Consider the following 25319-nt stretch of genomic DNA (forward strand, 5'->3'; position numbering starts at 1 on the left):
TGCAGTTACAGATCCTCTCTTTTTAAAAAGGGTTCTTCCTAGGACTCCACTGAAAAGACCTGCTTTCCCAGATCTGAAGAATGGCCTGGCATGCCAAGTGCTCAGGGTATGGGGGGCCATGTTTGTTGAGAGGGCAACTGCCTGCCGAGGTCCTCAGCCACATAAGCACACCTATCCACTGAGTGGTGCAGAAGCTGCTCGTGTCGCCTCCTCCTGCACCGCCTGCTTGTTATATTCCTGACACCTGACCAGCCCTGGGCCTGATGGCCCATAATAAAATAGTCAGATAGGATTAATAGTCAGCCTTGTTGATCAGCTCCCAGAATGGGGAGGGTGCCTGGCTAGCTTTGATCTCTAAGTCCACTGGCCCCACGTGGACGTTCCAGGTCTATGAAACCATCTGCTGAACGGCTTTCATGTCGGAGACACCTATTGAAATGCCAAGTACTCCTGGGAGGGCCTCCGCTCATCCCCTAGTCCCCTGCACCTACCTGGCTGGACTGGAGACCATCTGCCCAGGAGGAAGAGGCTGAATGGAGGTGTTAGAGGGAAGAGGACTCCCAAAGGAGATGTCGTCTACAGCCTGCTCCAAGGCAACAAAAGCCCCAGCCAGTAGCCAAGTGATTTGAAGAAATGGTTTTACAAAACCTCCAGGTGGGTCCAGATCAGGTCAGGGCTCGAGGTCAGAGACGGGCTTGGGTAAGGTGGAAATCAAGCACAGACGCCTGCACGTGGAAGGGTCCCTTGGCCCTGTTCCCACCCTGGGGGTTCAAACACAAGGCCAATGTTTTGAAAAATATAAAATTTTAATAAAGGCTACATCTCTTAATTACAATAATTATTGTACCAAGTCGTTTTCCTTAAATGAACTCTTTATAATGCATAATTTACAGTATAAGTAGAACAAAATGGCATGACAAAAGTCATTGAGTACAAGACTTGTAATAAAAAGGCATAAAATATATTTATACATAAACCCCTTTCAAAAAACAAGGGAAAGCTTGAGCCCTCAATATAGGGCGACACACGGAGCGGGTGACCGTGCAGGTACAGGTACTGTACTGATTTAAAGTCAAGCACTAGAGATAGTGGATTAATACTCTTTTGCCGTACACTATATACAGATGTATAGTACAAGTAACAATGGCAAACAGAATGTACAGATTAACTTAACACAAAAACCCGAACATCAAAATGAAGGTGTCTGGAGGAAAGGTGCTGCTGGGTCTCCCCACAACTGTTCATTTTCTTTGCGGGGTACAGGGTAGTTCCTGAATGGCTGTGGTCCAATGACTAATGTAAAACAAGAACAGAAACAAAAAAAACAAGGAACTGTCGTTTCCACAAAGCACAGCGGCAGTGATTCTAGCAGGCCTCAGCCACGGGGCCCTGGGCCTGGGGAGGCTACATGAGGTGGAGCCTCAGTCACAGGATCAACCTGGGGCCCCAAGGAGCGGGGTTCCCTGCCTCTCCCTCTGCATCCCATCCAACACAACCCCCAAAATGCTGATGATGACGCAACATGGTCAACCCTCAAGACCTTTAAGACAAAACAGAGCAGCATAGGGAAAAAAAAAAAAAAAAAATGCACCAATTTCTGCGTGTGTCAATGGTAGGGCACCATTTTAAAAAGTCTGGCTTCACTTGGAGGGGCGTAGTGCAAAGCATAATTCCTCTGTTAGTGAAGAAACCATGAACGCACTCCAAGCTCAACTCCTAAGTTTAGTCAGAACAATTAAAACTTCCTCTCTCCCCCTTCCAAGTTTAAAGCAGCATATCCATAAACTGGGGATGGGGGAAATCAACTGTTCTATAAATATCAGTAAGGATTCCCGTTCAGGTAAGCGATACAGTTTCTCTTAGTTTATGGATTTCAGATTCCTAGAAGTCATATATTATGTATGGCAGTCTCTCAAATACAGGCAGCATCTTCAATAGCCAAGAGTGGTCATGTTTTTAATAAATAGTTCAGGCTTTTCTCATCTCAGTCAGTACCCAGCTCATGAATCATGAAAATCAACCTCCCCCCGCCCTCCCGAAGGCCCACTGGCCTATTCTTCCTTAGACTTTGTCTTCTTCATTGGTTTAATTTTCCTTCAAAATGTTTTGTCGCAGTTGCTCACGGCCAAGACAGTTCACAAGAGCTTCGGGCTCCAACAGTTCACCAAAGCCAGACCCCCAAGGCTCAATCGATCCGCTCCACTTTGCCCAGAATCCGGCCTTCATACATCGGGAGCACCGTCTCATCCTCCCAGATCTCCTCAAACACCGCTCCACAGGCAAACTCATCGCTTGCTTTTTTGAAGTAATACCTTAAAAGGAAAACCAGAAAAGCTTCCTGGTAAACTGCATTTTCCACATTGTTGAAAAGAAGAGCATGCCAACATGGAGGCCTGAGGTATCCTAGGAATTTGCTATGGCAGCTGTGCATGTACACTGTTGCCCATATCTGCTTTAAGATGGCACCTGGGACTTGGTCACAGCACAAGAAGCAGGTGGGCCGAGATGACGAAGGCCGGGCACCCACTGAGCAGCAGCCTGGGCTGGACCTGCCACCTGCCATCTTCAGCCCAGCACCTCTGCTATCTCCTGACACACATAACACTGAGAAAAACAGACCTGCTTTTCCCCCCCAACCTTTTTCAGCAGCGGGGTGGAGGAGGGAAGGGAAGGACAAATGCCTGCAGTTAATTTGCAGCAGCAGCCAAGCAGGTCCTTCAAAGAGACTCCAGACTATCTCTAGGTTCAGCCACATCCTGAACCCACCAGCTGGAGAGCCAGGACCTGCCGAAGTCTGTGAACCTACCACCTGGAGAGGCGGAACCTGCCGAAGTCTGTGAAAGGCTGAATTCCAGATGCTTTAGCAGTCCGGAGGCCTCTCGGCCTTCCCATCCTCCAGGGCCCAAGTGCAACACTCCTGGATGGCCCTGGCACAGCCACACAGGAGGCAAGCCACCCCAGCGCAGCTTCCCAGGGCCGAACAGACGGCACAGGCCCCATGATGCCCTCCCCTCTTCTCCTCATTTCCAGGCCTCTTCTCCCATCCCACCCCTCCAGGGTCAAACACCAAAGGCCCTTCTATTATGCCCGTTGATTAAAGGCTCCTTTTATCCCTCCCCAGCATTCTTTCTTCTGAGGCTGTTTAATTGTACAGATGCAAATGCCTGGCCTCTCTCAGGAGCGCCACATTCGGAAACAACTGCTGTCCTCTCGGGCCAGGCCCACCCCCAAGCCCCTTCTGAGGAAATTAAGTGAGGGCCTCTTCCTTCCCTGTCCCCAGCCAAGGGAGACCCCTCAGAGGGATTAAACTTGCCCCTGCAAGCTGTCATTTCCAGCCCATAAAGGCCACTCACAGAGGGAAGGTCACAGTCCCCTGGGGGGATGGGAGAACCTTTCAAACATTTAATTGTGTCTCAGGGTTATGGCTGGGCTTTGTTTTTGTCTTTTCCCTTTAAAAAAAAAAAAAAATTAACTCCCCTTGGTTAGAGCTCAATTTTTTTCCTCTTTAATAAAGGCAAGCCAAATACTTTCGTAGGAGATAAGGCTAAACACAGTGAACAGCTGGGTTTAGTCAAGGTTCTTTGTTTTTAGCATTCCTGACCCAGCTAATGCACTGGGGTGAACAACGGCATGGCTCTGACTGGGCAGCACTGAAGACACTTCATGTCAAGGGGTCAAAATTCTCGGGGGAGCGTGAGAGGAGACAGTGAGAAAATGGGGAGGGGCTCTGTGCACAGGAGACCTGGGACAGTGGGGGGGAAAAGTCACTTTTCCACGTAAGAGGCTCAAACCTCAACGCCACCCTCCGTCAGACCCCTTTGGCCCCAGCTCCCCCAGCTCCGACCCCTCTGGGGTTTACCAAGTTGGGCTTTCACAGCATGTCTGAGCAAACATGCAGCGACCTTTTACATAATTGCAACCTCCTCCAGAGAGGAGAGAGGCCACATTCTCTCGGCCCCACCCCCAGGACTTCAAACACACTGCACTGCCCTCATTTTCTCCAAGAAACAGGCTTTTCCACTGCAACATGCTTTATGTGGCAAACTTTGCTTTCTTCTGACATCTGGCACCAATAGCGTCTGGCGCGTCTGAAGGGACTGTTTGCTTTTTGAACCCCTGCCATGTTGAGATTACTCAACGCATCCCAGGTCCCCCTACCTCCCACCCTTGCTCCACGGCCCCAACCTCACTGGGTCTTTTTTTATTTTTTTGAAGGGGGATGTATTTGTACAAATTGAGATGTTGGAGCACCAGCCCTGCTAGGAGGGTGAGGCATGACACCCTGTGTCCCTGTCCCGCCCCAAGAGGGCACTGCGTCCAGCTCAGGCCCTGCAGAGATAAGGCGGCTGGGAGGGCCTTCCCACAGCCTGATGCACTCAGGAAAGAACTGGAGAGGATCGGAGGGTTGACCATTTGTGCAAGTCTTTGTGCATTAAAGGGGAGGCCAGAGCTTCAAAGCCAGGCTTATTAACTGTGCCTCAGGGAGAAAAAAAAAAAAATCAGAGCCAGATGTGGCCAGAGCAGCTGAGGGAGGCACCTTCCCCGCAAGCTTATGCCAGCGCCACATGGCTCTTCTCCGAGGTCACCTACAGTTCCACTCAAAGTCCAGCCGAGACAAAGCCAAGATCAAAATGAATCCCCAGAGGGGCACACTTGTGTCATTAGTTTCACCTTGTGTCTTTTCAAGATAAAAGCAGAAGCAGCAGCAGCCAGGCCTGTTCCCCCATCCCTTTGATACCTTTTCACAATTGTCTCCGCCCAGGTGTAAAAGGGAATATCCAGGCCCAGCAACACGCCCTGCTGGCCAGTCACCTCCCGGGGCTCAGTCCAACCTCCATCCCCTCCCCCCGCCTCCAAAGAGGGGCTCACCTTGAGCCCCCGCCCAAACTAACTCCCAGATGAAGGTGGCTGGTAAAACTACACAGGGCCTGCTCTAGAGGGGAGGGTGTCTCAGAGCCCTGCAGGTGGACTCATTCCCATCCAGGAGCCCATATGCCCTCCTGGCAGGTTACCAAGTGCTATTCAGAGTTTTCCACTCACACCCCTGGCCCTGGTGGTGGCAATGGGTTCACACCTGGGCATAGACTGTGGTCCTGTACAGGGTCCATGGCACACAGCTGAGGAGTTGCAACTCTCTCTCGGGTGTAGACCCCAGAGTGAGCACCTGCTTAAACCAGGGTGCCCCTATCTCACCCTTGTCCCAGCCTGGAGCCCTAAACCTGAGACAGAACTGGAGCAGAATCCACAGGTTCTCTTGGGCTGCAGGCCATGGAGAGGGGCAAGGAGGACTCGGGATGAACTGAGGCAGTCATCACCTGCTGTTAGGAGGAAGTGGTCAAGAGAAGGAATGGCCTAGGGCTGGCCCTCCTGCTCCTCAGCTCTTGAACCCTCTCAAGGGCCCTAAAAGGTCAGCACGGACCTTCTCAAGGGCACCTCCGTCCACTCTGCAGACAAGGTGAGGAGACCAGTAAGTTCCCTTCCTGAAGCCCCTGCAGGGGAGAAGGCAACGAGGCCCAGGCCCGGGCAGGAAGAGTGGACTGCCCTATTCACCCTGTGCCCACTCACAGGTCCAGCCCCTTCTTTGTTATGGACAAAGGCGCATCCCTGCTTCTAATGGCCCATAAAACCCAGGGCGGTTCTTCAGGTGGAAAGGCAGACTGAGAAAAACATGGGGGACCTTTCCTAGGCATGGTTCCTCACAATTTGGAGCCTTCAATGTGAAGGTCTCTCCTAAACTCAAGCCAGGAGGGTGGCACTTCCAGACCCTCCCTCCTAATCAGCCTGCCTGTCCCTCTTTTTTCTCCCTGCTCCCCGCTCGCCCACAAGCCCTTCAATTGCAGGTAAAGCCTCTGCAGTGCGGCCTGAGCCCCACTCTCCTCCTGTCAGAGCAAGCGGCTGCTCCTTTTCTCCTCAGTCTGGTTCACCTGGTGGAAAGAGCCTGGCCAGGTCCCCCAGAGAACCCTCCATGCAGCGTCCCTCTTGTGGCTGCTGCTTCGTTGTTCTGCTAGTGGTGAGGGGAGAAAAAAAATGAGAAGAAACCTCCCCCAGCGCCTGCTGAGCCCCCTTCCACCCTGCCCCGCCCAGGTCTGCTCAGCCAGGGGAGCTGCTCCAGGCTCTGGCTCTTGGTTCTGAGCAAACAAACTGAAAGCAGAAAAAAGCCACAGGACTCTTACCTATAATTTCCCTTTTTGCTGAGCTGCTCTTTAAAGTGGCCCAGGGTCAAGCTCTGAGCCTTCAGCATCCTCCGGTATGGAATTTCTTCCCCACAGAAAAAGTAAGTGACAACCAACTCACTGGCCTGGAGCGCATGGACACCTGCCAGTTTCTTTGGCTCTCTGTGACTGAAAATAAGATGGAATGGAACAAGTTCAGCATTTTAAAGCAGACACACATCTAAAGCAAACACACACGTGCGCACATGTGCGTAAGTGACAGGGTATCCAAACACTAGGGTTGCAGTTAAAAGTGGGGGCTGGGGCAGAGCCCCACATCCCAGAGGCAGGGAGCTCTGGGGGTCACACAGTCCAAGCCCACATGCTCTGCATGGAGCATGCGGAAAAGGATGATTTCCTTTTGGTTGTACGAATTGGTATCGCTTTCCCCACTGCCACCAAATGAAGGTACACAGCTGCCTCTTTCAGGTTAGCATAAATGGGGTGCTTCCCCAAGAAGATGAGAGAAGAGAAAATTATCACAGAGATGCCGGGTCTCACCTGGATTGGAGAGTGCTAAAGAGACAAACCCAGAGCAGGACACCTTTGGGATGGCATAAACTCAGAACGCCGGAAGCCCACCCCTTATTCCAGCAGAATGAGAACAACTAATGGGGGGTAGCCCACAGTCATGTCCATGTCCCCATTTATTCTGAGATTTTGTAGAGTAGCCTGAAAAAAAAGCTGCAAGGCTGGGCGTGGTGGCTCACGCCTGTAATCCCAGCACTTTGGGAGGCTGAGGTGGGCAGATCACTTGAGGCCAGGAGTTCGATACCAGCCTGGCCAACATGGTGAAACCCTGTCTCTACTAAGAATAAAAATAAAAAAAATGAGCTGGGCATGGTGGTGGGCGACTGCAATCCCAGCTACTCGGGACACTGGGACAGGAGAATGGCATGAACCCGGGAGGCAGAGCTTGCACTGAGCCGAGATCGCGCCACTGCACTCCAGCATGGGCGACAGAGTGAGACTCTGTCTCCAAAAAAAGAAAAAAAAAGAAAAAAAAGCGGCTGGCCCAGACCCGGACGGCTAGTACACTTAGGGTCAACCAACTGAAACAATGAAAGGATCCAGGGTAGTGACCTACTGAGGACTTCAAACATTGCTCACTGCTCAGGATGAAGACACAGAAAGAAAACTTTCTATGGACCATTTCAGATCTCTTTAGCAGATTTCTTTTTAATTGCACCATCCAGTAACTAAACTGAGCAGCTTTCTCAATCTACTTTGAATGAGACTAAATTTACAGAAAGAATCACTGCCCAATTTGGGGGAAGATATTCTGTCTTCTCCACGCAAAAACACAAGGATGGTCCCCTCCATCTCTGCCACAGTGGAGAATGATCCTTCTGCTCAGGCGTGACAAATGTTTTCAGTACTACTAACTTGCAAGTTGAATGGGGGAAACTTTTCCAGCTGAATTTGAGGTCCCTTCTACCCTTCTAATTGCTTTATGTCCCAGCTTTTGATTTGTGTATGACCAAAAAAACTTTCGCTATGATGCATTTGTCAGTAGGACATGGATGGCCACATCTGTGTTTACTGTTTCTCATCACTAGCACTAAAATCAAGGTGATTTTAAACGCCAAAAAAAGTTTCACGAAAATGAAACTCCAGATAGCAAATACTTTGAAACATAAACCACTCGGCAGATCTCAGTAATGCCAGGTAAAGACACTCACTCTTCTGGAGCCAGGCTTGTATTGGAGAAGGGCGTGGCTCCCGCCTGAACAGTGGCCGAGTGATTCCTGTCCCTCTGCTGACTGGCCACACAGCACCTGAGGACACAGCCAGGGCGAGGGATTTAGAGGTGCACTGTTGTCCCCAGAGCAATTGAGGAGCAGACAGAAAATTACTCTTTGGCCTCCTGAAGAGACATGAACCCGACTTCCATCCCTATGGGAAACCCAACCAAGACCCTGGGTTAACAATGACTGAAGAGGCCGGGAAGACATCTTGGAACAGCCGTTCTAAGCCCCTCTGGGAGCCCAGGACGGGACACTCTTAGCCCCAGCAAAGGGCTGAGGACTCTTGTTCCTCCATCTCGTAGCTTCTTATACGCTCAACTAACCAGCCTTAAACAATCAAGACATTTGTAAGAAATGGCATTTGTAAGGAATTACTGAAATTCATTCTCCCAATTCTAGGCATGACTTGCCTCACAGATCCTGGCTTAACTCTGGTAGAATGAACATAACTGAAGGGAACAATTTCTAGAAGCTGGAAAGGAGAAGCTTACTCATCCATAAGCAATTCTTCCTCTCATGGGAGGGTTTGAGACCCAGGCAGAGAGAGGCCCTCCCCATTAGCCACAGACCAGGTCACCACCCAAACCTAATTCCTGCCCCAACCTAGGATCCCTCACTTTCACTCACCGCTGCTTTGGGGGCTTCGACACCTCAGCCAGCCTGCGACAGGCCTCCTCCAGCTGAGCCAGAGTGTTGGGTGGCGTCAGAGGAGGCATCGCAGGGTCCTGGGTGAACAGGTGGGCACGGGGGGTGGTGCGGGGGTGCACACTGTTGCCCCCCCACAGATGGTGCCGGCTGGCTCGTTCGCCTGGAGACGAGCGGGCAGACTCCAAGGGGTAGGCCTTTTTTGTGCTTTGGGCACTAAACAAGGAATGAGCAGAGAGAAAACAGAAGGAAAGAAACTGGGTTAGAAGATCTGGAAAATGTGACTTCAATAGAAACTTGTCTATTCTGCTCAGAGAGAGAGAGAAGAAAAAAATAACTACCATAACACGAATAGAGGTCAGTGCCAAAACACGACATTTTTGTGGTCTGCTCAGTCCAACGTTTAATATTAAGATGGCAGGAGCAAATAGTCACATTTGTGTTCGGCGGACTGCAAAAACAGCCATTCCCACAATACCTCCGTACTGAGTGCCCATGACCCTCGCGGCCGCGGCGGCGGCAAGCGGTGTTTACCTATGGGGCTTGGGCTTGCTCTGCCGCTCACTCTCCAGCATCCACTGCCAGACATCCTGCGACCTGTCTCCTTCCTCCCGGGGAAGTTGCATGGCCCCAGCTCCGCCGGGGGCCCCTCCTTCCCTGGCGGGCAGGGCCAGGCCCGGCTCCGTGCCTTTCCCATTGCGTTTGGGCAAGGTACTGCCTCTGCTGCTGCTGCTGTGGGGAACCAAGAACCACACCCAACCCAGAGACCTGGTTAAATCTCCGGGACTCCTAGAATCAGACAATTCAGCAAGTGGCGGGGTGGTGACACGAAAATGCCATGCACCTGCTCCCCACACCCTCACCCAGCCGTGCCCTCTGCCGCCCTCTTAGAAACTAAACACCTGTGATGCGGCTCCCACCTCACACCTGCCCATGGACCTGGCTGGGAGAGAAGCCCCACACGGGACACTGTGGTCTGCCTGGCACTTACCCAAACTGCTCGCCGGGCATGGTTTCCAAGGCCTTGGGGTGGCTTTTGCATTTCGAGTAGCAGTAATACTCGGGGCCCCCAGGGCAGAAGCAGTGCACCCGCTGCGTGGCCTCCGCCTCGATCTCCTCCTTGGTCTTGGGGACGGCGTGGTGGTGGATGTAGTGGTGGTGGACATGCTTCGTCGTCTGCTTGGTCACAAAGCCCTTGCCCCCGAGGAGGGGACAAGCACCCGGCGAGGTGGCCGCAGGAGGCAGCTTGCCACCGGGCGGGAGCAGGGAGTGGTACTGTGAATGGTGGTGGTGGTGATGGTCCGGAGAGCGGGAGCGGGGGCTATAGCGGCCTACGCCCGGGGACTGGCAGCCAGGGGTCTTGAGGACCCTGGACAGGTGATCGTCCAGTATCGTCTGCGGGTCTTCCTCGTAGCTGCCGGAGGGCAGTAGGGAGAGGGGGTGCTGCGTGGGCGCCCCCTCCCGAGAACTGAGTGTGAGCTCGGAGCCCTCCTTCTCTTCATCCTGAAAGGGAAGACGTCAGAAGGGGAAGTGACCCAGGAAGCAGGAGGGCCCGAGCCCCCTTCGCAGGAGCACATACACCCATGTGCACGCCCACAGCCACGCCTATGCGCGCACACACACAGGCCCACCTATAAAAGCACATAGCCACACGCATGCGCACACCCACACGCAACACACGTACATGCGCACGCAGCCCACACGCATGCACACACCCACAAGCAGCCCACACGCATGCGCATACTCATACGTGCGCGTGCGCGCACGCCGTGGACGGAAGCAGGGTGAGGGCCTAGGCCGCCTTACCTCTCGGATCTGCTGCAGGCGCTCCTCCAGGCTGTGGCGGCTCTCCAACTCCAGCTTCAGCTTCTCCAGCCTCGAGATCAGCTCAGCTGCAAAGGTGGCGGGTTCCACGGGGGTCATCTCCTTGGGCAGGCGGTGGGTTCTCTACAGGACGTGGAAAGAAAAGGGAGGAGGCACGTTCAGCAGGCCGGGCGGGCGGTGGCTTGGCCGGAGCTTCCCGCACCGGTCGCTGCATACTGTAAACCCATGTTCGGGTGGAGAGTGGATGGCAAGGCGGCCTGGGCTGCTCGGGACTTTTATGCGCTAACACCATGGCCTCATGGAGAGCCATGGTCCCCACCAGCGTTTGCCTTGGGCAGGAGCAGTTGGTCGCACTCTGAGAGGCCCTGCTTGTTCTCTCTGTAGTACAACCAGCCCATCAGTAGCTACTCTGAAGTAGAAAATCTTCAAAGACTGTTGTCAAACATCCAAAAAAAAAACAAAAAAAAAAAAAAAGGCAGTCCTCTGAGGTAGGGAGGGGAGAGACCAACTCAAGGAATAAAAAGTAGAATCTAAACAGAAAGGGAGTTGAAATTTTTAAAAAGTAAGATTGGAAAGGAGGTGGGAGGGAGGAAAGGGGGGGGAAAGGGAGTCAAACGGCCTGGATCAGAGAAGAAGTGGTAATTTATTTCCTGGCCGCACACTGCGCACCTTTGAGGTGGTGTTGTCTCAACACTGTCCTCGATCTCCCTCGTTTTTCTCCTTCCCTCCTCCCCCTCTCTTTGTACAGAAAATGAAGAAAGCTGCTGCAGGCTAGTAGCAGAACACTGCTGAGCTTGGCTGCCTGAAGCTGATCTATCAAGGGAAAAGGGAACATCTCCAAATCAAGTGCAGAATATAAAAAGGCACCAAGTACGCCTGCCAAAAGCAGCAAACAGAGAGAACTCCTGCTGCCCAGCTTTCTGTCCTTTTCCTGTCATCTCGCTCCCCCCACCCAACCCCCCACCTCTCCAGTTGTTCTACCTCCTTCTTCCTAATCTCCCTCTTCCTTGGCTCCTTTGGGGTGGGGTGGGGGGAGCAGAAAGCTAACTTGCAAAGGCTGGCATCTCCCCCAGCTGAAAAGATGGGCCTTGCCACGGCAACCACTTAGCTGCAGAAACTGAGAGGGGAGAGAAAGGCTCCTGTGTAGGTAGGTGGTCATTCTCACACCGGCTGGCTCCTTGCAGCCCCCGATCAAAGCGGTGCCTGATGGAGAAAGTCGATTTGCACACCCCAGGACAAAATCATCTAATTTACAAGCTTGGGCGATAGAACTTTTCTTTGTTAACACACATATCCCCCAGTCAAAAAAACAATAATAGTATGTCATCAATACCTACTATCTGTGGAGGAGGGAGAATGCTAGAGGTCCTCAGAAAAGCAATTTTAATATGCTAATTTTAAAACAAGGTAAGTGTGCCCTTGTCCGTGTGAGGGGCTTTCAGAGAAGAGCTACAGTTTGTGCACTAATGCAACATGGGTTTAGCAATTCAATGTGTTAATTTTTTAAACACAACATAACCAGACAGACCAATTGGATTCTCTGAAGCTGGCAGGAAGGATTCCTTAAAGAAGAGTGTCACTGCAACCTGGATCTGAGGCTATGGTAAACAGCACAGCCCTAAAATGGGAATGTAGATGGGGAAGTTCTCTTGAGTACAGCCATGTGCTGGCTGCTTTAGCACGCATGGAAATAAAAGGAGAGGTCCCAGAAAAGCCCTTCATCCACCATCTCAGTCACAGGAAGAAGCTGCTCAGGAGATCCTCACTTCTAAACACTTTGTTCATTCTGTATTTGATAGGCACAGACTCACCAGCAGGTACCAAGCCAAGTTCTGGAGTTGGAAAGGAACAGCTACCCTCCAGGGCTTTAGAAGCCAGGAGGAGAAATGGTCAATCAATACATAAATGACTGACTAAAATCACTGACTAAAATAACTTGGAGTCCTGTGGTTGACACAAGTAGAATGTCCCAGTGAGGAGGGCAGGAGAATGTCCCAAGGAGGCAGAGGTTCCTTATTCTCTCAAAGGTTTACTAAGCGCCTATTATGTGTCCGTCCCAAGGGGGCAGAGGTTCCTTATTCATTCACTCAAATGTTTACTGAGCACTTGTTATGTGTCAGTTAGTGTTATAGTCTCTGTGCATACAGAGGTTAACAGAATAGATAAAACTCCTCCCCTCCCCCCAGAGGGCTTCCATTCTAGTGGAAATACAGTGAGCTCACCAAGCTGTAGTGAAGCATGGATCATCTAGCATTTCTTGGTTTCTGGGAAATAAGTGCTTCAGTTTCTTTCTCATAGGGAATTTTTTTTTTTTTTAATTCAGAAAATGCAAAGGTTCAAAAGTAGGTCATCAAACCTCTGACATAGTTTGGATGTTTGTCCCCTCCAGATCTCATGTTGAAATATGATCCCCAATGGTGGAAGTGGGCCTAGTGGGAGGTGTCTGGGTGCTTGGTGCCTTCCCTGCAGCAATGAGCAAGTTTTCCCTGTTAGTTCATATGAGATCTGGTTGTTTGAAAGAAGATGGCACTGCCCACACCCCCCCCAACCCCAGCTTGCTGCTTCTCTCCCTGTTACACAGTGGCTCCCCTTCCCCTTGCATTATGATTGAAAGCTCCTTGAAACCTTCACCAGAAGCAGATGTTGGCACCATGCTTCTTGTACAGCCTGCATATCTGTGAACCAAATAAGCCTTTTTTTTTTCTTTTGAGACTGAGTCTCGCTCTGTCGCCCAGGCTGGAGTGCAGCGGCGTGATCTCAGCTCACAACCTCCACCTCCCAGGTTCAAGTGATTCCTCTGCCTTAGCCTCCCAAGTAGCTGGGACTACAGGCGCGCGTCACCACACCCAGCTAATTTTTGTATTTAGTGGAGGTGGGGTTTCACCATGTTGGCCAGGCTGGTCTCGAACTCCTGACCTAGGGTGATCTGCCCACCTCAGACTCCCAAAGTGCTGAGATTACAGGCATGAGCCACTGCACCCAGCCATAAACCTCTTTTCTTTATAAATTACTCAACCTCAGGTATTCCTTTATAGCAAAACTGATTGATAACCTCATAATCACATTACTGTGCTCACCATCACAACCTAAAAAACATGTAATGCCTATTGTCCAGTTCTTCTTTTCTCTCCCTTTGCCCTAGGGGACCTTAGGGACTGCTCTTTTCTACCGTCCCTATACCTCCCAACTTCCACCTCCCATTCCTTTTCTTTAGGACTCAACATGGCAGAAAACAGCTGTCTCCTCACTCCAGACTGTACTCACCGGGAAATGAGGTAGAGACACTTGACCATTGGCCTTCACACTGCGATGCATTTCTCTCTGGAGCTGTTTCTTACTTCCCACACGATAAGGAGGAATTCCATCTCTAAGGGAAAGAAAAAGACAGAATCCACAGGCTTACAAGGATGTTTTCAGCACATGGGCTACTCTCATATGCCATCTTGAGATCCCGCCGACAGGGTCACATGCTTCCATAGGAGTGTCACATGTCTCCAGATACCATCGGTGTTCCCACAGGGAAGGATCCACCCAAGATCAAATTTAAATCCTGCCCATCAATCATCTATGGAAACTTGGCTCCCTCGGATGCAGGAGCATCGACTTGGAAAGAGCCTGGAAAGTTCATCTCTTGGGCTGTTGTCTTAGAACTGGGTTACACTCCAGCCAGCCTAGGCAGAGCAAAGGCTCCCCTATTTTATAGGTGCCCCAAGTAGGAGATTCTCAGGCCCCATTGATCCTCCCACTTGTTCCCACTGCTTCAAACCAGGAACCAGTACCTTATGGAGAGGGCCAGGGCAGAAAGTTGTAGGGATACGGACCAAACCTACAGAGGGCTAAATCAGGCATTAGTGAAGTATGCATAACTCTCCAAGTCAACTTCCCAGTCATTTCCAAATGTATTATTTTTATAAACCAGTACAGGGTGATTAATAAAAAGAATACATAACACTTTGGCCCCTTCTCTCAGCTCCAAACCCTGCCACCCCCCAACCAACGAATTTTCAAAGATGCATGACCAATGTGGGCATGAAAAGAAAAGCCCCTACTATGTGGTGGTCTGTGCAATCCATTTAAAGATTAGCACCTACTATGTGCCAGATCTTCTCCTAGGCACTAGGCAAGAGAGCAGTAGACAAAGTGGATACATAATTCAAACAACTGCTCTCTTGAAGTCTATATTCTAATGGGGAGGCACAGGCAATGAACAAAATAAAAAATAGTATGTTAGTGATATGTACTATGAATAAATACACAGCAGGAAAAGGAGAATCACTGGCGGGTGGGTAAGCTGCAAATTTAAATTGGATGTGGGTGTCAATGAAGTCCTCATTGAGAAAGGGACCTTTGGGCAAAGACCTGTAGAAGTATGGGCCCCTATCCATTATATTTTTAAAAACAATAACAAGTAGAAGAATTTTTTAAAAGCGTCCACTCCAGCTACTGTTCACTACAACCATGACCTGGAGTTGCCATGATTTTTTCCAGAAAGAATTTCCTTCTTAAAAGCAGAATGGTCAAGGTGTGACTATTTTCCCATTGATGTCCCTTCAGGAGGCCACTTATTTACAAAAGCCTCAGGGTGCAAACATTTTCATAATGAATCATACTTGGAGGCTGTAAATATTGAAACTGGGTGTTTGGCTACTTCCCTTTCCCCAATGTTTGGTTCATCATAGAGTGGAAGAAAAATACTTTAGGATAATTAGCAATGTCTAAAAATACCCAGGAGGCAGCCAGAAGTAACTGGTCAACCTCTAGCTCCTTATCTCAAATGCCCTAGAATTCTAAGTAGCTGCATTTTCAGGAAGTCTGCTGACCTAGGTCAGAAAATGGGGCCACACAAGGGACAATGAAGATTCCAATAGATCAACAAACCAATGTATGTTAACCAAAGCCTGGCTAAGGAGTGCATAAAGGATAATTGCACTGAGGGGAGTAGGGAAGGGAAAGAGAGATCAGTAGCCACAGCAACAGCTTACCCACAAATATGAGTACTGCCCCAAAGAAAGGTGAGTATGGAGCAGAGACAGAGCACTGTGGGAAAGATTAGCAGCAGCTGGTTGACCAGTGCTGGAGAAACACATCTCCCAGTCAGCCTCCTACTCATGAGGCTCGGCACTTGACCAAGCCCACCTAAAGATTATTTATCAAAACTCTGTTTCTTCACCTTGGGTAGTTTAGCAGGCACAGTTGAAAATGGGACTTCAAGCATGCCTGGCTTGACCAGAAACCAAATCGCACCCAAGACAACTGATCCCAACCTGAGAATGCCAGCTCCTACATACTGAGTCCCTACTGTAGGTCAGACATCGGACCTATAATCAGAATTCATTCTCATAAGAACCTTAATGAGCCACATTTTACAGATGACCAGAAATGCTCAATAGCTCACCTAGTGTTGCAGATTGAGAACTCATACCCAAGCCACTGCTGGACTCCAGAACAAGCATCTGTTAACAACCTACACTTGGTCCTCATTTCAATAAGATGCCCTTCCCAGCCCCAAAGAGCAGTCAAGCTTCCTGATGGTCTGAATGTGGAGGTGCCATTTCCTAAGCCCCATGCAGTCACCTTTCAGAAGGGATGAGGAGGAAATCTGAGGAATGTTCTGGAAAGTCCTCCCCAACCCCATAGTACTCACTAGCTATGGGGCTTGCCAGGTGGTTCCCAAGCCATGCTGAATATCCCATCTCTCACCTAGAACACCTTGTATGGTGGGGATGGCGGTATCCCACAGATTGGGCTCATGCTGGTCTAACCAAATTCTCCTGCCCTAGAGCTGTAAGACAGTCTACCCTCTCTCTTCCGGGGACTTAAGACAGTGGATGACTCTGCTCCAGGCCTCTTCCTGACAGTCTTGGGGGCAGGAGTCAAGCACTCCATGGACCCTACCATGACAAGTGACATAAGGCTTCAAGAGTCCTAGAAGAGTCCCCCATTCACCCCCTCCAAGACTCTGACGTTTCCACTGGTAGCTTTCACTCTTTTCTCCTTTTCCTTCTCCCAGATGAAAGTCAATGGTAGAGCTTTTATGCCTCTTTTTCTTCTTCCATATAATAAGGTTAAAAAAAAAAAAAAAGCCAGGATGGGAGTAGGGATGGGGAGGGGAGTAGATAACTGCAATATTGCAGGCAAAAGGAACAAATTATTTCACAAGCACCTCATACTGCCCCCATCACCACCACCACACACACTCCATTACCCAGGGCAGGTGAAGGACTAAACTGCTGGAAAGGCAACTTGTAACCAGAGCAGAAAAGGAAGATGTCAGCCCATAGAGGCTCAGAAATGCTAACAGGCGCCTTCAAGGAAATGTGGCTTTAATTCCCTTCAGCCAAGAATCTTCTTCCAAAACAGCCCCTCATTCCAAAAGGGGGCCTCTCTTCTTTTATTCAAACTCTACAAGTCTATGATCAGTTTCCTGGCTGCTCAAGCCTGTGGGCTGGAGAGCACCAGAGTTTCAGTCCCTATACGGTCTCCTTTAATTATAAACATTTTAGTTAACGAGCCTGCTGCTAGGCCCAGCTGTTTCTGGGGAGCACGGTTTTGAAGTGTGGACTCCACTTAGCTGCCATTTGAGTCGAGCCAATTAGCTTAGCCTTTTGACTTCACCATGCCCGACCTACCCTGAATGTCATTTTCTGGCGACTTTGAAATAGCAGACTCATGAACACATGTGTCCACTCGCATCTTCATTTGGCAACCACTCTGAAGGCAGCCTCTGATCACAGCCAACATCAAAAGCCTGGTTTGTAGGAAAAGGTTAATATTTGAAGTTCACTCAGATGCATTTCCTGGTGTCCAAAGTAAACCCCCATAAATAAGATATAAAGAAATACAAATAAATAACTCGTGACATTCCCTGTGTGGAACACCAAAAAATCATCTTGTGCTGATTTGGGGACACTCAGAGCTAAAGCAACATACAAACGTAGCTGATCCTGATTATAAAAGCAGCTCCTAGCAGAAAGGGACAAAGGCCTCCACGCCACTGACTTAGCTTTCATGCTTCCTGGCAACCTCTAACCATGGCTACACTTGGGCGGCAAAGAGTCTGCTGCTTCTGATGTTTTCTGCCCCTTCACTCCATCTTTCTAAGCCTGATGCCCTGGAATGGCCCCACAAGCCTTCTGCCTCCAGTGCTGCAAGAATTTTGGTGAGAGTCTGGCAGTTAAAGTTAAAAAACTTTTTGACAGGTCGCGGTGGCTCATGCCTGTGATCCCACCACTTTGGGAGGCTGAGGCAGGCAGATCAGGAGGTCAAGAGATGGAGACCATCCTGGCCAACATGGTGAAGCCCCGTCTCTACTAAAAATAGAAAAATTAGCTGGGCGTGGTGGCGCACGCCTGTAGTCCCAGCTACCCGGGAGGCTGAGGCAGGAGAATCGCTTGAACCCAGGAGGCAGAGATTCCAGTGAGCCAACATTGTGCCACTGCACTCCAGTCTGGCGACAGAGCGAGACTCCGTCTTGAAAAAAAAATTAAGCCATTTCTTCCGAGAATGCAGGTTTCAGAGTAACAGGCTCATAAAACAGCCTTCTCAGAGGCCCAAATCCCCAGCCATCTTTAACAGGGCTTTTTACTTAGCAGGAAAACAGAAGTCAGCAGTAGGCTTTGGAAGAAGGCAATGATTTCTTTAAAGCCCCTGCCTGCTCTGCACACTCAGGCCCCGGCGTGTGGCTCCCTGGAATAACCAAGTGCAGGCCAGCACTGCCCCAACTTCTACGCAGGCCTCTTGCAAAGGCCCCCGGGACTTAATTGGTTGTCGCAAATGAGACGATTGCTTTCCTGGGCTTGTGTCTAATGAACTCCAACCTTCTGGAGTCTATTGAAGGCTGCCTGTGACCCCCTCTCTCCCCCTCCCCCTCCCCAGCCCTGTTCCCTCCCCAGCTCCCAGCAGGGCAGCCAGCCCCCCTCCCCAGCCCCTCACAGCCCGCACTGGCCATTGTGACGGGGAGAAACAGCCAGGGCTCTTTTCATGCTTTATGGGGCGCTCCTATTCACTTGTTCAAGGAAATTTCAAAGGGGCCTGCTACCCTCTTATCCCCTCTAAGCTTCCCGGGATGAACAATGGGCTGAAAGCGATTCAGTTCAGCTTTTCATCCCCCACACACTTTATTTCTCGCCCGGCGCTCTCATCTGCACGAGGCCCACAGTTGGCAGAGCTCTGAAGAGGGGGTCTGATCCCAGCCCTGGGAATCCCGGGTGACCGCCCAGCACTGGGCAGGATCACACACACCCAGGGCCAGTCGGCCAGAGAACACGTTGCATCGCCAAGTCTGCTTGCAGCAGAGTGGGGAGGGCCCCAGAGACCCCCATGCCTGGCACCCAATGGCAGCTGGAGTCAGTGCCAACAAGTCTGGAGACCCTTCTGATGTTTTCTAGTGAGCCCCACTAGAGGCAGCGTGAGACAATGCCCAAGAGACAGTGATCCCACATGGATGCTAAATGCACTCCCAATTAGTATAAATGCCCAGGTGGGCACAACTGTGACAGTTAATCAGATAACCTGCACACTTGGTTGGCAGAGAGCACAGAGTCACGCAACACCACCAGGACGAACAGAGCCAACACCATGAGCCCATGGGTCTCCAGGCCTTGCAGGCACTTCCTCCTGGCTTACTGGTTTACTCATTATCCATCCAAGGCAGCTTTGCCACAGGATAGGCTTATTAACACTAACAGATTCTGCCACCAGGGACCTAAAGGTATCTACTATGCCCCCAAAGAGAAAGCTGCTATGTGAGGGACTTGCCCTCTGCTGTCTCTGTATCAAAGTGGACCTCACTGACCTACACACTAACCCTTGCCACCTAGAATAGGGACTGGCAAAGGTAACCTTTCTGATCCCTGAAAAGTGGCTCCCCCACGCTTGGAATCCAAAGTGCTTCAGCTAAAGGGAGAAGGGTGAGAGCTGTAAAGTCACCTCTAAATAAAAGAAAGTTTTTCTTCTGGGAAGAGGATAAAAGAAGAGGAAGTAAATGGGGAGGCTGCAGGGAAGAACTTAGAACCTGCTCCCTTCTACCCCTCCCTGAACCAGTCTTCCTAAAAAGCAGTCTTGATTACTAAGAAATATAAATAAAAGAAACCCAAAGTGGCTCAAAGGTCTCATGACCAACTGGTCCTATTCACAGATCTCATGTTGAGAATGCTCGTGCCTGGGGGAAGGGCAGAGCGGGCAAAGTGCAGGGCTTGTGTGTGGCCCGGACCTGAGGTCCGTCTCAGAGGTGCATGGGCACCAGACCTTATTTCCTCATCTGTAAAATCCCAAGTATCTGCCTGCCTACCTTTCTGATTGGGTCTTGCTAGGATCAAACAGAAATAAGTATGGGACTACACCCAAATTATCTCATCATGAACCCAGAATAACACCTCAATGATGGTGACTGACATGCAGCCAAGGACCAGGAAGCAAGCCAAAAATAGTCTCTAAGAAAACTAAACAGAAGTCTTATCATCTTACGTAAACTGCATATGACTTAGGAGATTCACTCAATTCACACAAATTCAATCAATTTCAACTTACTCTTATTTTACACATAATGCTAAGATTCCCACACAATGCACAAATTAATATATGCTACAGGAGGAATGCTTGCTAGAAGCAAGCACACAGACAGCAAAACACCACAGCAGGGAGAATGAAAAGAGAAAAGAGAGAAACTTTTCAAAGGGGAAAGGGTCAGATAACCCTATGCACCCTCACTGACTATGAGAGAACCACTACAACAAAGTACACAAACAGATCTTGATATGATTTGGATAACTGAGAGATAAATTATGCCCTGTCTAATACTATTCAATAATGACAGAGCAAATGTATTCTAAGAAATATGTCCACCAAAAAATTATCAAAGCATAATTTTTTCAAGTATGGATACTGAAAGTTCGGTCAATATGGAAAACTGACTTCTGTGAAACTTCTCCTATCTCCATACTGGATGAAAGGTGTGTACTTTCCTGCTTCCATATTGGATGGAAGATGTGTATTAATGCCAAAATGCTATTTTTATTAAAATTGAACCTTGCACCTTAAGGATCTCTTTCCCTTTACTAACAAGGGAATTTGAGGTAACACAATAAAAGCCACTAGCAAAATAAATAGTAGGTTCCCAAACTCACCTCATCAACTTTCCCTCCAATTGGTCCCATGCCACCCACAGGCCAGGCAACAGGACATTGGCCAATGAAAACCAGATAGTTTCAAACAAACTGGAAGAATAGATGGTCTAGTTTTAGGAAGCTAAAAGGAACAAACTCTAAATAAGTGTGCCAGAACTTACACGGTTCAATGGGTTTGCCTTTCAAAATTGTTCCCTTAGCAGGCGAAATTCTGACTCCAAAACATTGAAAAGCTTTCAAAGACCATTTCTGGAACAATGAATCTCAACCGGGTGTTGGGTGCGAAACCTTTGGGGAATTTCAGCCATCATCCCATCCCCAGGCTCTACTCTGGGTCTCCTGAACCAAAACCTCAAAGGATGGCAGGAGACGGGGATACCCAGGCCACAGCTACACATCCCTCCTCATGAGACTCACTGAGGATCACTGCTGTCCATCCACAGAGATTGCCATGACTTGACTTCAGATGACCTAAAATTCAAAACGTTACCTTGACTAAGGGCCTTCTGACCTCATCAGACCATGCCAATATCTTGGGTTACTTTCAAAAATCAAAGGCTGTCTGCCAAAGATCCAAGATCAGACACGACTTTGGAGACAGCCCCTACTTAGGGTCCTCAGTATCTAACACTCCACACACACTTACTGAATAAACGATGTCCATTTAAAAACATAACAGTGCAGAACGTTACACACTGTGGCTCTTTAGAGATTTCTGGCTTTCTCACCCCCACTTGCAATGCCTTTTCCTCCAAAAACAATGAATACCTAAACACAGACCCTTCTAATGCCACCTTGCCTCTCAGCTGTTGGTTCTGCAGAAAGGATACCTGGGTTTCTGGACCACCCAAGCAACTGTTCCTACAGGGACAACCAGATGACAACCAGAAGAAGGTTTTTTAAACTCAAGGAATCTATAAATATTCATTCATCCTAATCTTCTACTGTCCTTTAGTTTTCTTCTGTTACAATATCCTCCCAACTTTCAAAGCTCTAAGCTTTACCCTACCCAGATGACCATGTCATCCTCCTTAACCAGCACCATACCCTTGTCATACTCCCCTCCCACCAAACCGATGTCCATACACGCACAGGTGGGGTCTGTAAAGCCAGGTGAGGATGACAGATGATTCTGGCTAAGTGCCCAGGTGGTTTCCACTCCCAAGCAAGCCCACAGAAGGGCGGCCACGATACTCACACACTGCTGTCCGTCATGGACATGGAATCATCCGTCAGCGCATCGCTGGATATCTCACTGTCGTTGGCGCTGGTGGCTGGCGCAAAGACATAGCCGGAACCTACGTGATAAGGATTAACAGGATCGCTCCTCTTGAAGGACCTACGGGCAAAGTACAACAGTGGTTCAGTCACTGACCCTCACCAGAAACCCAGGTAATCAAGTGACCCCAGGACAATCCAGCACACCATCCCACAATCTGCTCAACGCCAACCTGCTGCCCGGGTCCAGCTGCTCACCTGGGCAGAAAGCAGAGGCCACAAAAGGGAGGCCTCCTGAGCCACCAGCTCATCACCCTGGGGAGAAAGCAAGCTGGTTCCTCTGCCCCCAGTGGTGGGTCTGCCAGGGCAGAGGGTATTCCAGAGGCAGCCCAGGGGATCCTGTGAAGTTCTAAATGCACTTAGAGAGAGGAAGGAACTGGACTCTGCTTTAGGAGAGGAGGCCATGGAACGGAACAGGGGAACAAGTCAGTGGAGATGGAATATCTTTCTCCGCTCCACCTCCCTATCCAATCCTGCACCAAAGAATACAATTTCAGGGCCCCAAGACATCTTAAGTATCCAAACTCCTTGTCTGGGGTCTGTTAGCCCAGTCCAGAGATGCAAACAGCTAGAGGCCAGTGTGGTCTTCTCACTTCGACCCTGGGCCCACGGTGAGCTGGACAGATGGGACAGCAAAGTTCAAGACAACGTCCAGGACTCCAGTCCCACCTGTGAGCTCTGCCATGAGCTGCTGCCATGCCCCTTCCCCCATCCCCAGCTTCCGCTCCCCAGGGCTGACTAGTGCAGCAGGATTGAAATGAGCAACACAGCTGTTTCAAAGGAAGGCCCAGGCCCCTCCTCCGGTGTCTCCAGCCCTTTTGTTTCAATGGCCTCTGGCTCCTCATTTCACCCTCTTGATCTCCTTCCAGAACAACCAGTGTGCACGTCTCCTGCTGGGCTGCATTCCTCTTGTGTCACCAGTGAGGGGCTTAAGTAGGGGGGAGGGGCAGATAGGTCAGCAGGCTGCAGTAAGGGACCACGTTAAGGCCTGAAGTCGCAGGAGGCCTGTTTACAAAGACCCTGGCATCCTCCGCTGGTCCCACCAAGTCTATGCCGGCAACAAAGAAATCAAGTGAGGGAGAAAAGAAAGGCTCAGAAAAGAGAAAATATTCTATTAGTCCACAGCAGCTGGTCTGTAAAGATGGCCATGGGGTTGGCAAATGAAAAGGATCCAGAAAGGTGATAGTCAGCTGTCTGCACATGTTCACCAAGCACCTACTCACTTGCTACGTGCTGAACTCTGGTCTCCTGGCACTCAGGGCCTGGTGGGGGCATGTCAGCATACTGTGGGGGTGTCACGAGGGAGGTACGCTCAGTGTTATTATAGGCCCACGAGGAGGGGAGAAGGAGCACTGGACTGTGCCCATTCTACAGATGAGGCCCTTGGAATCGAGAATTCCAGCAGCCTGCCCAGATCACACAGCTGGAGCCGGTGGGCATGGATTGAGTCACCTGGCTTTCCATCAGACTGCCTCCCAATACAAAGACTAGACTCAACATGTTTCCAGGTTCTCATAGAATAAAAAGCAGGAAAGGAGTGGCTTAGTATAGGTAACCCAGATGATGGATAGAACGTTTCTAGGAGGGACGGCTGGGGACGGCTCCCTGGGACAGATGGGACTAATGGGACTCCCTGGGATAGATGGGACTCAGGAGATGACACCCAGGACTAGGTAAAGGGAAAGGCAGTGAAAAGCTCTCCCTAGACTAGGGAGAGAGAGGGGTCTAATTAGCCAGGCTAAGAAGACCTGGCAAAGACATGGAAGTAGGTCTTCAGTGCAAGGTGAATCCTGTCTTAACTGGATGGGGAGGGGCCAGGGGACAGCAGGGGTGCCAGGGGACTGGCAGGGAGAAAGCACATAGGATCCAAGGTCTTTTACCAGGCTGGACTGAAAGGAGGGGTGGGTGCAGGCAGAGAGCCCTGGGGGAAGCCACCGCCACAATTTGGTGTGAGGATCTGTCTCAGCAGGGGATGGTGGGACGGAAAAGAAGGTGGGAGAGGCAGTCCCTGCCTTTAAGGAGTTTGCACTAGGTGGAGTCACCAAACAAACACAAAAAGTTACAGGGCCATAAACTTTTTAAGCCAGAAGGGACCCCTGTAATCATCACAACCACCCAAGGAGGTAACTGAGCACCACGTGGACCAAAGGCCTTGTCAGACTTGGCCAGAGGAGCTGGACCACAGCTGTGCCCTTGATCCTGTCCAACTGCATCAAGTCAGATCTTAGAAATATGCTGTAGGCAAAGAACTGACCAGAAGGTGCAGACCAGCAGTGCTGCACATGAACCCCTCAACACTTTTGACCAAGTGACTTGTGACTGTCACGTGGACACTCTGACCCTGTTCTCATATCTGTAGAGGGCAGGAAGCCTCACGACATCCTAGGACTTTTTGGTGAAGATTAAATGAGAATGGTAAGATCTTCCAGGCCTTCCTCCAGGTCCATGTGTCCTCAATCCGGAATTCCCCAACACCAAGGGCAGAGAGGAGTGGTGAGGGCGAAAAGAGCAGTTCATTCTTCTGGAGAAGAGAAGGTTGATTCAGTGAAAAAGGCCTCATAGTTGAGAAGGAGGGCTCTCTGTTCAGCATCCCCACTAAAGGAAGAACAAGGGGAAATGGGCTTCAAAAGTTAGAAAGGAAAAAAGTACTTCTAAATGGTCAGAGCGAATCCATAAAGTAGGTAGGGACAGGCTGTGAAATCACCCAAGTCTTTAAAACAGGCCAAAGTGCCCGGCCATCTGGGTAATTGATGCCTCAAAGCAGGATGCACAAGATGACTTCCTTGGGGCTTTTTCCTCTGGTTAGGAATCCAGTGATGAGGCCATGCTGTAAACTCTCAGTAGGGACCAGAAGTCAGAGGCTGGGCACTGCTGCCTACTTGGCTGCAGTGCTCACTGCTGGGCTGAGTCACAACCTCTCCAGACGTGGGCACCACCTGAAGAGCAGGCAGTTGGATCTTGGCCCTCTGCACCAAGTTCTTAGGTCTCCAAATGAACCAACAAAGGCACAGTAATTTGGGGAAAAATCACAGGAAAATTCCAAAAAAAAACCAAGCGCCAACAAAAACAGAGAGCTCCAGCCGGGCATGGTGGCCTATGCCTGTAATGCCAGCACTTCGGGAGGCCAAGATGGGTGGATCACCTGAGGTCAGGAGTTCGAGACCAGCCTGACCAACATGGAGAAACCCCGTCTCTACTAAAAATACAAAATTAGGTGGGTGTGGTGGCGCGTGCCTGTAATCCCAGCTACTCGAGAGGCTGAGGCAGGAGAATTGCTTGAACCTGGGAGGCGGAGGTTGTGGTGAGCAGAGATCACCCCATTGCACTCCAGCCTAGGCAACAAGAGTGAAACTCCATCTCAAAAAAAACAAAAAACAAAAAACACACACAAAAAACCAGAGAGCTCCTATTTTCTCAAATACCCTAATTTCGTTCATCATCTTTATCATGATTTATAATGATTGGACACTGGTGTTTCCATGTTGAAC

The 25319-nt window shown here is 50.0% G+C and overlaps 1 protein-coding gene across 2 annotated transcripts in view; it reads right to left on the reverse strand.

Annotated features, from left to right (window-relative positions):
- Positions 1–787: 787 nt before the first annotated feature.
- The window catches only part of AXIN2 (axin 2), a 33098-nt gene continuing 8566 nt past the window's right edge, over positions 788–25319 (reverse strand). The window contains exons 3-11 of one of the 2 annotated variants that reach the window (XM_023212022.2): positions 21752–21892; positions 13694–13796; positions 10412–10552; positions 9597–10108; positions 9140–9337; positions 8588–8821; positions 7895–7990; positions 6174–6341; positions 788–2312 (exon numbers count right to left, since the gene is read on the reverse strand). In XM_023212022.2, the coding sequence (XP_023067790.1) occupies positions 2186–2312; positions 6174–6341; positions 7895–7990; positions 8588–8821; positions 9140–9337; positions 9597–10108; positions 10412–10552; positions 13694–13796; positions 21752–21892 (1720 nt within the window). In that variant the 3' untranslated portion in view covers positions 788–2185. The remainder of the gene's footprint in view (positions 2313–6173; positions 6342–7894; positions 7991–8587; positions 8822–9139; positions 9338–9596; positions 10109–10411; positions 10553–13693; positions 13797–21751; positions 21893–25319) is intronic. The other variant, XM_026456776.1, reaches the window with a different exon arrangement.

Source organism: Piliocolobus tephrosceles, chromosome 16 (assembly GCF_002776525.5).
Source record: "Piliocolobus tephrosceles isolate RC106 chromosome 16, ASM277652v3, whole genome shotgun sequence".
Taxonomy (NCBI): Eukaryota; Metazoa; Chordata; class Mammalia; order Primates; family Cercopithecidae; genus Piliocolobus; species Piliocolobus tephrosceles.